Source organism: Anoplophora glabripennis, unplaced genomic scaffold (genome assembly GCF_000390285.2).
Source record: "Anoplophora glabripennis isolate ALB-LARVAE unplaced genomic scaffold, Agla_2.0 scaffold42, whole genome shotgun sequence".
Classification (NCBI taxonomy): Eukaryota; Metazoa; Arthropoda; class Insecta; order Coleoptera; family Cerambycidae; genus Anoplophora; species Anoplophora glabripennis.
Window position 1 is genome coordinate 446,920 of NW_019416219.1, and position 14,444 is coordinate 461,363.

Here is a 14,444-nt window from a genome sequence, read left to right on the forward strand (position 1 = left end):
AATTTTAAATTGATAAAATAATTTTCCCCGGTGGTAAACCAATATTTGTCTACAGTCGATGGACAAAATACGACACTGACCGCCCCTAAGTCTGTGTCCACAACGCACACCCTTTTCAACTCAAAGTAATTAATTGCTATTAATAATTATGGCTCATACTGAAACACTGTGGGCGTGGTCAGGATAACGATTATTACGTGGTGAAAAATCCGCAATGCTACTCGTACATATCCGAACATCAGTATGCACTATCTTCCTACATATTTTTGTAATTCCCCGACCATTGCTAGATCATAATTCAAACAATTGTTTTTTTGTTGGCTGTAACGGGGATTTTCTCGTATCATTTTGGTACAATTTTAATTTATATTCGGTATTAATTACCAGTATGTCCGTTTTCTTCTAATAATTATGTTAGGATGTGGTCATGTGAAAATTTCCCGATTACGCAATACTGGAAGATTCCTATAACAATTATTTTTTCATTTAAAAAGGAAAATATTTAGTAATATACAGGGTCTGGTAAAGAATGAGTTGGTCCCTTAAAAATTTAAGGGCTTTCAGACTTTTTCATAATTTTCCCCTTTTTGAAATATTCGACTGAAACGCTACGTTTTCTAGAGATAAAGTGTTAAAAGTTAATTAAATACTTTAAATACATATTAAAGTTAATTCTCACTGAGTACTATTTTCAGTTGCAAAATGGTACCAAGTAACTTTAAAATTTGGCCAATTGTAACGGTGGAACCTGTTTTATTATAAATACCAAAAAATTTCAACTAATGAGAAACGGTAGCAGAAATGTTATTCACGATATAAAGTCGCTAATAAAAAATGTCTGGTGTATCGACATACATCATATCAATTATATCATTTTAGTTGATTTTGTGATTTAATAATACATATATTATAAGGGAAAATCGATCCAAAAACAGATTGAGATTGGAAAGTTCTGAGGTTGATTGAAATCAGTTATCTATCACCATTCACTCACCATGTGGTTGATAAAGTTTAAAAAATCTAATATCTTCTTATCGAATACAGGTTCTTTAATAATTGGATTGCTCTTAACGCCAACAAAAAAACACTCATTCCGGTGAGATTGCTTTTAAAATTAACAGTATTTTGGCATTTATAAACGACTTTAGTGGCTTTTTGTGTTCAGCTGTGTAGATCTATTAACATATTTTTGTTCCATTTTAACCCATAATAATAAAGAAAACAGGTTGTTTAAAAACTTTAAAGAATTGTCCAAATTGAGCGTACATTTTGGCAGAATGCTTTTATGTTTAAAATTGTGATTTGTGGTATAGTTTGTTTTTGTTACTTCAAATTCTGTCCAATATGGAAATTAAATTAAATTTCATTATTTTGAGAGAAATCCAAATCATCTTTAAAGAAAAATGGGGGCATTCATTAAGTGTTAGTCTCTCTAACATTTGCTTTAAAATCCAAAAATAAAAAAGGTGTTGTAATGTAAATTTATAGCTAGATTTCTTAACACTGTTTGCATTATTTTATTATATTTATTACGTGGAACACATGCTGCTATTATTTATTTTTATTAGGTAAACTAGTTCCATGCGCTTATTTTCTAATATACAAATTTCGGCTTGAAAAAATACATAATCCACCAATTATATACATTTATAGGGTGTTGAGACAAATATATACTTATTTACCTAATAATAGGAAGCAGGTTTTAGTTACATGGATGTAGATATACATATAATTTTCGCCCACTCGCTGGAAAACACCTCTAGAAAAGGAAATAGTGGTACGCAAAGAACACTCAAGCACGGTCCAATTCCAGATACTAACTGCGTTTTGTTTGACAGTTTAGTACCTCGTGTTAACCACCGCGCCATTGTCACATTGCTCGATATGAATTTTATCGAATTTTAAATTTATTACGCTAATTATTTTTTAGAATTAAGAATAAAGAAGTTGAAAAAAGTGATGAACAGTGTATTTTATGGTATCCTATTCACGCAGTTATGTCAGTATTCTTTAATTAATCGAACTTTTGTACAAGTTGATTTTGATAATTTTTTTCTCGGAAATGATTAAGTTTAGGATCCTTGTCATATAAGTTTTTTTGTTTATTTTAATGAATTCTATCGTCCGTTAAAATTAAGGCAGTCAAACTTCTAACACCCTCTATTAAACATTTATAGGTAAAAATGATGGATCCTGATTCTAATTAATACAAAAACCAATTTTAGCCAAAGAATAATAAATATCTAATTTTATGGAACAAAGATTGAAAAAACGATTTTCTTGACATTATTTACAATTACTACTGAGGACAAATATGTAATTATTTTCGATCCTTTAAAGTGTGACATTAATAAAATTCTGTTTAATTTTAAGGACCGTATCATGTCCGTTAAATTCTGTAAAGTGTTACAGTAGATTTTACCTAATTTGTTAGCTCCCTACTTTTACTTTGCTTAAAAAAAAACAAATTATGAATATTCCAGTAACGTTACCCTAAATATTAATTCATTTTACGATAAAAAAACCGTTTAATTACTGTACTCTCTCATTAGAATCCGAAATTGTCTCTTAACGGAGATAAGATACATATACGTAAACACAGTTAAATTTTACGACGAAATGTTTTTAATAGTTTAATGGTGATTCTTTTGTTGGATACGTTTTTAATGATGTAGTTAAGTGCTATTAAAAATTTTCCGTTAGATCCTATTTAATATATTCCTTGCACATGCACATCGTCTATTTTTAAAACACATCTTTGTTTATGTGGATACCTGCGCTTATAATTCTTGTTATTGTTTGTTAAACTTTTATTGATTTTCTTCGGAATCATTTAAGACTTTAATATTTAGATTCTGAAACTGTCAACGGAAAGTTAATTCAATCCGGTGTCCATATTGCTTTGTTGTAATGAATTTAATAAGATAATTTATAGTTTTGGTGTTTTCTGGAATATAAACAAATATTTAATGGAAAATTCTCACGTATGGCATACAGTTAGCGTACTCCTATTAAAACGTAAGCATTTGCAAACATAAATGAAAATTTCCATGAATGTAGATATTTTTTGTCTACGCCATATGTTTTTATGTTATTATTACTCATTTTAAAAGATAAAGGATAGACAGTTTGTGGACTGACCTATTTTTCTTGTATGACGCATCAAAATGTGCGTCTCTCTGTTGTAATGGAAATCTGCGAAAAACTAGGGAAGTTTCTAGAATTCTCTATTCTTGGTATTAAAAATCAATAATGCCGTTTCGTCGTACTGTGGTAAATTTTATACAAAACTTACTACTATCGCATTATTTTTAGTGTGATCACGCGAAAAATTATATGTCGACAGTTGTGCCAACACAAATTTAGTTAGCACCTCTCAAGGCAGAACGTAATGAAATAAGTGTATTTAACACTCAAAAAAATATGTATCTAGTACAAATGTAAACATGGGGATATACATTTACAAGAAACTATTGTACGATTTGGATATACAACATAGGGAATTATTGTTTAAGGATTATTATTGGTGTTATGATCTTCACATCAGTGTTTTGCAGATAAGTCTGTAATAATAGATAAAATAACCGAAACATGCTATAAACTTTACAACCCAGCAGTGAGATGCAAGTTTATTTAGATGAATATTATTTTCCACGAAAATTCAGCTATTGATATGTCCAAAAAACAGGGTTAAAAGGAACTCGAGCAATTCTATTGCATGAATCGTTCAAAGGGTCATTTTAGATGAAAAACTGCTGACTGCTAATGGAGATAGGGGTGAAAATGCACTCCTTTCAGTTTTTTAATTGTAGCTCGAAAACGAAACGAAGTTTCGCTATAGTTCATAGGGAAAATTATTTAGAGAATTGAATTTCCCATCGAAATGGCTAATTTAAAAAAATTAAAAGGAAGATTTCGTGCAAAGAATCGTTAATAAACAATTTGCAAAAAAAGAAAAAAATTCGATTTTTTTATTTTTTTACTTCTTTGCCTCTAGTTTTTTTTTGAGTAAAGATAGGTATAGGCATTGCTTCATAAAAAAAAATAGAGAAAATTTCCTTCAAAATCAGAGGTTGTAAAGTATTTTTGGATGAAAATTGACTGATATAAGGCCGCTCAAACTTAGCCAATTTTTCGATTTTCGTTGCGTTTACCCTTATACGTTTTAATTCTCATTTTTTGCAAAAAACGAAGGAAATAAGACGTTCAAGGATTTTCATCACATGACTGCGGGGTGCTATTAAATTAGAGGGTTGAAATTGAAGATAGGGATGAAAATGCACTTTCGCAGCTTTTAAATATAGCACGAAAACGAAGCAAAATTTTGTTATAGTCTATAGGAAAAATTTTAATAGAGAAGTGAATTTCCCATCGAAATGCTTATTAAAAAAATTTAAAGGAAAATGTTATGCAAAAAATCGTTAATAAACAGTTTAATAAAATAGTAAAAAATTTGATTTTTTGTTTTTAAACTTTTTTGACTCATTTTTTTAGTAGAAGTAGGCAAAGGAAATTGCTTTACAAAATACTAGGTGAGATTCTTTTCAAAAGTTTTTGGACTAATATTGACTGAGTTATAACCGGTCAAACTTAAATATTTTTTAGATTTCCCTCGTTTTTAACATAATAATTATTATAATTCTTATTATTTTTACAACAAATTGGTTCTTAATAAAAAATTATTTCAAAAATTTTATTTGTTAGTAATAAATAAAGATTTTCGCAACTGTATCAAACTATGAGAGATTTTTCAAATGAATTTACAGTTTACCATACTATATTTCTTTTTTACTATCTCAAATAAAGAATAAGGAGATTTATAATAATATATATAAATGATTTAATTTAAAAGCTACTTATTAATTATACTCAAATATTGTTTAGAATTTCTGTTTCGTTATAAGCTACAAGGTTGACTTTTACCTTTATTTTTTCGTAAAAATAATAAGTTATAATCATTATTATGTTAAAAACGACGAAAATCTAAAAAATATTTAAGTTTGACCGGTTAAAACTCAGTCAATATTAGTCCAAAAACTTTTGAAAACGTATCATTTTGAAGGGAATCTCACCTATTTTTTTTTGTAAAGCATTTTTTTTGCCTACTTCTATTAAAAAAAATAAATAGAGGCAAAAAAGTAAAAAAAAAACAAAAAATATAATTTTTTGCTTTTTTTAAATTGTTTATTAACGATTTTTTTCGTTTTTCATTTTATCGTTTTTATCGGCTCCCACTAAAACTATTCAATATGGTTGCTACCACATGCCCTACTTTTCCTTGTAACTTAGCAATCAATAATTTCAATTGACAAATTTAAAATCTTCAAAAAAATTTATTGCATAGAATATGACTGGAGTCTTCAATTGTTATTGTGTTGTATTTCGCTGAAATTAATATACATGTAGGATTTTAATTAAATATGTCAGCAAAATTGATCTAATACGCTAGTAAACTATCATTGGCTAGCAGCCTTTGCTTTTTTTTTAAATATTGAACTGCCTAAAGGTCCTAAAAAAAAATCACGTTTCCGCGGTTATCCCAAAGTGTTTACAAGATACCATTAACTATCGTAGATGCCGGTGTGTCATTTCTAATCTGATAAAAACGTTAACACAGATAATAACAGCGATAATTTTTATCAGGATTTGTCTCTGCCGTCCATAAAGAAGATTAGACCAGTTCGTAGTTCTCTTCCGCAGGCGTAACGATGTGCTGGGACGGCATCAAGCGTGTAGTTGAAGACATACCAAAGTGGTCTCTGCTGGTGCTGATTTCGCACGTGTTGACTTGTTGTTCCACGACGCCGGTACCAGAAGACTTGGTGGCCGGTCCGAACTTCAACCACTTCGGCTCGGATGACAGTAGGGCGGACATTTTCACGTCCGCCTATTTGAACGTCACGTTTCTGACTGAGGATGGCTGGAAATGGGACAAAACGGACGTCGGGAGGTACGGCGGCGGCTACGTTGGTAAGTTCAACTGTTTTTTTATTTCTTAAACTGTCTATGTTAAGGACCACTGCAATGTTTCTTTATTTGGTACGAAATATCCGAAGTGTGCATCAGCTAGAGCTTGCCATATTAGGCTAAGCAAATAAGATTTTTACTCGAAAAAAGTCCTATCCGCGAAATTATTGTAAAATTGTCTAAAGGAACATAATACAAGACATCTCTCATCTCGCGAGTCAAAAACTTTATTAGCTAACTTTTCTATTTAAACAAATACGTGAGGAAAACAGTTTTTTTGTAGGGCGTAAAATTATCTACAAAATGAGACTTGTTAAATTAAAATCGGTTAATAAACAAAAAAGTTATGAACGATGGCTTCATTTGTTTATTTAATAATAGTAAAATGATTCCGAAATTGAAATTTTAATTAATACTTCGTTTAACAATAATTTTTGTGAGATTTTTGTAAATTAAAAAAAATTAAGTATAAAAGATGCATTTTTTCTGGGGTTCAGGGCTATTCTACGAATTCGTAAATATGCCCAGTGTTATTTTTTCGTCGAGCTACCCCAGTTTTAAAAAAAATAAGTTTCTGCGATGAATAGAAGCCGAGATATTGCAAAATTTACGGCGCGCATCAATTTGAACTTTGGAATTAACTTTTCTCGCGCGCGCGACTCGCTTGGACGAGCTTCCCCCACCACCACGCCGCCGGCCGCCGGACAGTTTACTTAGCGAGTACCTCCTCATTAAAAGGCTCGTGAGTCGTTAATTTTCCACGTTTTTCAATGCAATTCACGGGAAATCGTAGTTTACGTCATAAACTTATTTTGTGAAAAATTCAAGTCTTAATATTTATAAACAATTGCGCTACGATTTGAAAAAAAAATGTTTGGCTCCTGTTGGTTGTAGGTGCTTTAAAAAAAATGTATTTTTTGCCAGCTATCCATTGTATCTATTTTCGGTGAGGTAGCATAAATAGCAAAAATTTTATTCAAACTATTTATAAGCGAAAAACGCACGGTTTTTTAATGCACAATTTGAGAATGTTAATGTCAAAAAAACGGTGATATTTTTTAATAGGTCGCTTAATTACGTCTTTAAGATTAAAATGGCGTTTTCAGAATCATGTTTGGTTGAAAATTAACGCCTGTAGAGAGGCTTAAAATTCATAACTTTTGGAGCCTCCGTTATAAATAAATTGAATTGTGCGAAAACTATTCCACCTACAGCACCCACTTTTTAAAGTATGACAAGACCCTCAACTTGTCATAGGTTTTATAAAATTTGAACAATAAATGCGATAGTTATAAACAAATTAAAAAATTGACACTTTTCTTGTTTTTTTTGCAATAACTTTTCTGTTTATTAACCGACTTTAATTTAACAAGTCTCATTTTGTAGATAATTTTACTCCCTACAAGCTGTCTGAGAATCACTTTTCGCTAAAATTAATGGTTTTCCCTGCAAAGTGAAAAAACTGTTTTCCTCACGTATTTGTTTAAATAGAAAAGTTAGCTAATAAAAGTTTTTGACACACGAGATGAGAGATGTCGTGTATTATGTTCCTTTAGACAATTTTACAATAATCTCGCGGAGAGGACTTTTTTCGAGTTTCTCTTTTATTTTCACCAATTTTCCTGGTGTATATTGATTGAATGAGTTGATACCATGACTCTGTTTTCTAGAATTTGGTTCTGCGTCAAATCTTAGGGCTATTTATTTATTCTATTTTTTTGTTGCAAAGTCTAAAACATCGTCTCTTTTTCACGTCAATTTCTGATGCAGTTTATATCAAAATGCATCGAAATTGGTAACAATGACGTGAAGTTTTACTGAAGAAAAATAATTGCAAAATAGGAAGACACTGTGTAGGCAATGATGGCATATGTAGGCATACATGTTAATAACCTTATTTATATAATCTATAAAAGTGTTTTTACAGTGACAAATCCAATTATCTTACAGGTGTAACATTCCAAACTTAATGAAAAAATCTCGTATTACGTTTTCTTATCGTCAGTGTTAACAAAATCGGGGATTTTAAAATAGGACTGAGGAGATTAGATGTTGCAACACTTTAAAAGTTTATTTGAGGATTTGAATAATTCCAAATTAAACAAAATATTTACATTTTATTTTTGTGGAATGTCTACGTGACACATTTCTGAATAAATCTGAGTCATTATTGTAGAAATTCTGTATTACTTTGTAACCTGAGAAATTCCTAATTTCTTATTTACTTAATAATTAAAAGGAAACTATAATATTTGTGTATACATTGAGGTGTGACTAAAAATAAAGTTCCAGTTCCCCACAAACAATAGATATCTACTACATTTTTTCCATCTTACCCTGTTGTATAGCGTGGGTATAAGCTTTGCTTTAGTTCCATTTCCGGTTGTGAAAGGAGTCAGTGTTCATTTCAATATTTTTTTATTGGGAATATGTACAATACGAATTTGTTCATCTCAAGCAAAACGTTGCCAAACACCGAATGAACATTTATTGTAGTTATTATTCGCAATTAATGCTTCTGAATACTGTTTTATTACGTTATAGACCAGGGTGGATCTGTTTTGAGGTGGATTTTCTGGATTACCTTCAATACAACTCCCATAATAAAAGTGTAGATCTCTAAATCTGGGCGAGATCCGGAACATTTTCAAAATTGCAAAAAATTTTAAAAAATACCTATTTATCTCAGTTTTTTACTTATATCTTGGAACCTATGCATTTTGGAAGAATATTGAAGACGAAAAAAATTTTAGAATTGAATTGAACAAAATTGTTAAAACAGAAAAACTCAAAAACAAAAATCAGTTATTCGTTTTGTTACACATATCTTGATCTAACTCATCCACAAAATGCGTAGTTAATGAAGAGAGTCCGCAATAGGAGCGGCAAACATAAGAGACCTTATTAGGGCAGGTACAGACCGACGTAAATAAGTTTGCATCTGAGCTTATATAAGTTATTGTTTTCAACTACCACGACCTTCATGTAACTAATGTTTAAATGTAGATACTCATATTGCAAACGGCTGATTTTATGCCGACTTTCCCATCCTGTCATTGAGTAATTTTCGAAATTGAGGAAGGCTTTTCTTGTGCGTGTATCCTATGATATCTGACGGAGGATATGAGCAATGATATTGCATTATTTTGCCTTGGATGGTTACGATAGTTTAGGAAAGCCTTAAAAATAAGCGTCAGCGTAACCTGTTGACCTTAAAACGGTCCAAGTATTGCGAAATATCTAAAAAAATATTCTTTTATGGCGATGTCAAATTATCCTAAGCAAATTATGACATTTAAGATGGGTGTTGTACAAGTTCTGATTATCGGTCTTTTATTTCTATCATCCTAAAGCAAACGGACGCCACTGGGCGATTTTTTCTTGTATGCACTTCAAACTGCTTTATATTCATTATGCAGGAGACTGCGGTATTCAGTCTACTTTCACAATACCACATAAGTACTGTGTACAAGTGAAACCTTTTGTACCTATTGGTTGGTACAAGGTGTGTTGGGAGATATCGTTTAACGAACCAAGTTTTTAAGCATTGTAATAAATCATTGGATTAGTATGGGCCATAAATTTAATATACTCCTTACGCTCTTTAGACTTCACTGTTAGGAATAACTGTATACAAAATTGTATATTTAAAAATATACTCGCTCTAGGTGTGGTTTTAATTTTTTATATACCCCAACATTTTTTCTGCGATCCACAGAAAACCAATTTATCGATTGTTGAAAATAAAATGTGTTGAATTAAGTTCAGTAACCAATGTTTTGTTGTATTTTGTCTCTAAATTGCTTTTCACTGTGTTCAAATTCGAATCCAATTACTGACATTTAGCGGTGACTACATGTTTTCTTTTGATATTCTGTACGAAACAAATTTTATAACGAATTCAATATTTTGAAATTTATGCCATATTGCATCTAGATATCTTTTTTTAAGTTAATAAAAGGGGATATCAAAGTTATGAAATAACTTGAAATGATCCCTTTTCTTTCATAAGCGCTTATATCACAATCAAATTGCATTTCATACTGTTATGCCTAAAATTTAGCAACTTACCTGTATATATACGTAAACAAAGTTCGTGTTAGTATATCTACAGATAATTTCACATTTAATAACATGACGTACTGGCATGATCCGCTACCTAATCGATAACTAATATAGAAACCAATATTTCAAGTCTGTTGGTGGAACTATAAATATTTTTTAAAGGACAATTTGACAAATTTATTGTACCGGTATTATTAAGAGTTTATCGCTATTGCCTGTATTACGTGGTCGTAATAAAAGAATGTGTAATTATCGTACATCTTTCAAAGTATAGGATTATCGCGTATATTTAGATCAGGATAAGTTGTAGGAAAAGTAGAAATTATGAGTGTTGTGTATATAATCAAATAATGACGTACATATTCGATCAAAGTACATTTATTTGAAATATACGAGTATGTTTGACATTAAAATTTGTGATCTTGAAGTCGCAGTTTCTTATTTACTTTTACGATATCGACAAATTTGCCGATAACTAGGTAAACGTTAAAATATAAACAATGTGTTTATGAGTAAATAGTTTTGTTTGTGTTTGGTAACAGCAATAAAAAATGTGTGTGTTCTTGAGTAAAATTTCCATCGTTTTCCCGTAATGAGGTTTCGCATACTGTGAACCTTGATTTTGGTAATATAACTCGGAAAGATCTGAATTTTAATTTTGTAAATACTTCCAAAATTTCATGTTCACCCAGTATATACTTTCTACTTTTCCGTATAGCAAATTGAACGTGTAAGAACCAGCGACAGAAACCATGCATTTTATTTTTTGGTCACACTTTTCTCTACCGAAGCAATGGAATCTTGTAATACATTTCTTTTAATCAGCTTTTCGTTGTTTTAACAATGCGAATAAGTCAAGCTAAAATTTTCGTGTTTGAAATCTGTATTATTAATACCGCAACTTCTTAATATAATTTTATATAGGTACAAAATTAAAAACATCTACATCCTGATGGAAACACATTTATTCACTTGTCGCATCGGAAAAGTTCTGTTATTTTTCATTGCTACGAAATCTGCATTACCAGTTATTGAAAATTAAGTGAATGAAAGCATATTCAAGAACACTTCAAGTGTCTCGTTCAATAATATAAAAATAATACATATTAATTTCCGTCCAAATATTGAAAAAACATAAATTTTGTTTAAAATTCCAAAAAAAAAACGTCAAATGGTTTTGGTTAAAAAAAAAAAAGCAAAAAATAAAGGAAAAAAAAATCCCAAAATTTTGGGTGATTTTCAAAGAGCTGTAACTTGGAAAGAAATGGTCGTAGAGAGAATAAAAAAAAGGAAATTGAAGCTTCACGTGTCTAGTTTTCAGATCTGCAGTTTCAAATTTTTTAGCGTCAGCAGTTTTTGAGTAATCATATTGTTTTTTTTTAAGAAGGCCTATGTCCAAAATTTTTTTGGTAATTTCATCATAAAGCTCTTTTAGATTATTTAATTCTCTTCAATTTGAGCGGTTCTGGGGCCTTGTACAGTCATTTGACGGTGATTTTGTAATCATTTTTAACTTAAAAAAATGAATAAAAAGTGAAAAATTAGTTAATCCATTGATTTTCAGCAAAACGACAAATTTAAACATTCCGGGCACTAGGGAAAAAAATCGCAGCGTTTTGAAATTATCAGGGTTTCTTTAGGACACTTTGAGGTTGAAAAGTTACAGTCGACATCCTTAGTTTATTAATTATTTGCAAAGTTATTCAATTATCCCTAATTATGCAATTTTTTACCTTTTTTCTAACCATTTTCATTTTGAAGAATTTTTTTTTATCAAAAACCTATAATTACAACTTGTAGAGGACACTTTGTAGTTTTCAAAACCCTGCTTGGATTTTTTTGGATTCCATAAGCCTTTTTAAAAAAGCAAAAATTTACAAATTTTTTTTTCCGTTGATTTTCTTATGATTACTCAAAATCTGCTGACGCTAAAAAATTTTAAACTGCAGATCTGAAAACTAGACACATGAAGCTTCAATTTCCTTGGTTTTTTATTCTCTCTACGACCATTTCCCCCCAAGTTACAGCTCTTTGAAAATCACCCAAACTTTTGGGATTTTTTTAATATCCCTTAATTCCTGAGCCTAGTGTATATTTTAAATATTTGACATTTTTTCCAGACTAAAAGGCAAAAAATATTAGATAGACAGAATATTACGTGAATTCTCCTGTATAATTTCTCACGAAACACTATATATGTATATTATCACTGTTTTACGCTTTGGCTGAATACTATCTACGTTGCTTTATATATTCCCTATTAAATTTCGCAAGATTTAACCCTCGATTCGACGAATAGAACCGCCCGGGTCCGCTCGTTTTATTCCGAGAATTTCGAAGCAATTTAATCCTACAATCCCTTGTAGGATTAAAGGTAGCTTTGGAAACTGGAAGTTTCCTGTAAAACGAATACTTTAATAATAATTTAATTCTATTTTTCACCGAAACTCGTCTTTTTTCCTATGAATTTTTTTTTAAGTTTAGTCGAATAGGGTAGAATATAGAAAGTGGTAAAACTGATTGTACGTCGTCATCAAAACATTTCGATCAGTCTAAAGGAGGGTATCCACTTGTGGCAATGCTCCGTAACGTAACAACGAACATGTTACGGCCTGTTGCAAAAGGTGGCACGTTTCGCTGCGAAAGTATGTGTGGTTTTGGTCGTATCATTCATTCCGTAACGTAACAAAATATGGTTACGAGACGACATAGAAACATAACCTCGCAGTATGAACCTAACTGCAATAATGGATTCGTCACTGCAATTGCAGTTAGCAGCAGCGTCATATAGTATTTTTATTCATCATACAATTTTGAAGAATAAGAAACGGAAATCTCCGGAAATCTTTTCTTTACTCCACTCCATGGCACAAACGCAGAAAAACACACTATTCCTAGTCACTGCAGAAAACAGACTGACCCCAGACCATATACAAAAGACTGACGAAACAAAAATTAAGATAAAATCACATGTGCAACAGGCAACGTTACGGCCAAAAGGGTAACTCCGTCTCACCATGTGGCAGAAAGTACTGTTGCATCCCTTTGATGCGTCTACTAAAAACCCACAACTGATGGTTCGACCCGGATTAGTTACGCGTGTCAAATTTGTTACACGTACCATGCAACAATTTTCCGTCTCCACTAGCTGTAACGTAACATGTTCGGTGTTACGTTACGGGGCATTTGACACAAATGGATACCCGCCTTAAGAGATCGCAACTTGTTGGCGAAAAATTTAACACAGTTTTTCCTTCAGGTCAAGCCTACGGGGAATTGGTCCACGTGACGTCCAGAGCCAGACTCGACGACCACACGGGCTGCCAACTGCCCCTCACAAGTTCGAGGGCAGACAGGAGTTTGCCCTCGCCTGGCACGCCCTGGATAGCCCTCATCAAGAGGGGCCGTTGCAACTTTGAGAACAAAGTGGAGAACGCGTTCCGCAGCAACGCAGCCGGTGTGTTGGTGTACAACGACAGGGACTCGGCGACGCTGGACAAGATGAAGCTATCTAGCGACTCCAGACGTAAGTACAATCGATTCATTCCTTTCGCGAAGCGGGGAGTAGATGTGGGCAGCGAAATTGATGTGGGTAGCCATATTCGACATAATAAGGTTTAAAAAAAAACAGTTTATTAAGTTTGTATTGTTGAATTGAAACCGGCAATACAAGAGCTCTGATAGCAACTGTCGCCTAGTGGCAGGCGTTATTCGTTTTTTATTCATTCATTGCTTCCGACGTTTCCTTTGTTCCCGAACATACAATTTCTTAGGTCTTGATATTATTTTCTTATCCTGCCTTCTTTGTCAGATAAATAACGGTATTGAAATGACGAATATAGATTGAAAATTGTAAAAACATATTTCATACTTCTACATCTAACGTTAACCCCTACTGGGGCTCCATAACTTTGACCAGCTTCCGTTTTTCTTGCCAAAGTAGGCGGCTTACCATCGCTAGACCTTCACACTTGAACAATACATGGGCTGTGACCTCCTTTTCCTCTTGATAAAACATTGCAGTCTACCATGTGGTCAGTATTAATCAGATGTTTTCTAAGTCTGCAATGTCCAGTTAGGGGTGCTGATAGTATCCTTATTGATCTGTAACTTTCTCTGAGCCGTTTTCAACTCCTTCAATGATTCTTGGCTTATCTCTGACCAGGGATTTTTTGTCACGCTTGTTGGACCTTTCATGAGTCTTTAATAACTTATCTAACAATGTCGCAGAAAAACGTGTGGTCTTGTGGGTTATAGACTACAAGCCCATCGGAAATTTTCAAGGGGTCATTTGATCCAGCATGAATTACTTATAAATCAATACTACCACATAAAACAATAACTTTAGAAACTATGCCGTCAATTCTTGTTGGTACAGGTGAGGACACAGTTAAGCTATACCTGTCCACCAA

General features: G+C 32.1%; 1 protein-coding gene across 2 annotated transcripts in view; it reads left to right on the forward strand.

Moving 5' to 3' along the window:
- Positions 1-14,444, forward strand: part of LOC108905421 (protein goliath-like) — a 59,970-nt gene that overhangs the window by 6,776 nt on the left and 38,750 nt on the right. For both annotated transcript variants that reach the window (XM_018708257.2, XM_018708256.2), the window contains exons 2-3: positions 5,644-5,970; positions 13,292-13,558. In XM_018708257.2, coding sequence (XP_018563773.1) covers positions 5,709-5,970; positions 13,292-13,558 — 529 coding nt within the window. In that variant the 5' untranslated portion in view covers positions 5,644-5,708. The remainder of the gene's footprint in view (positions 1-5,643; positions 5,971-13,291; positions 13,559-14,444) is intronic.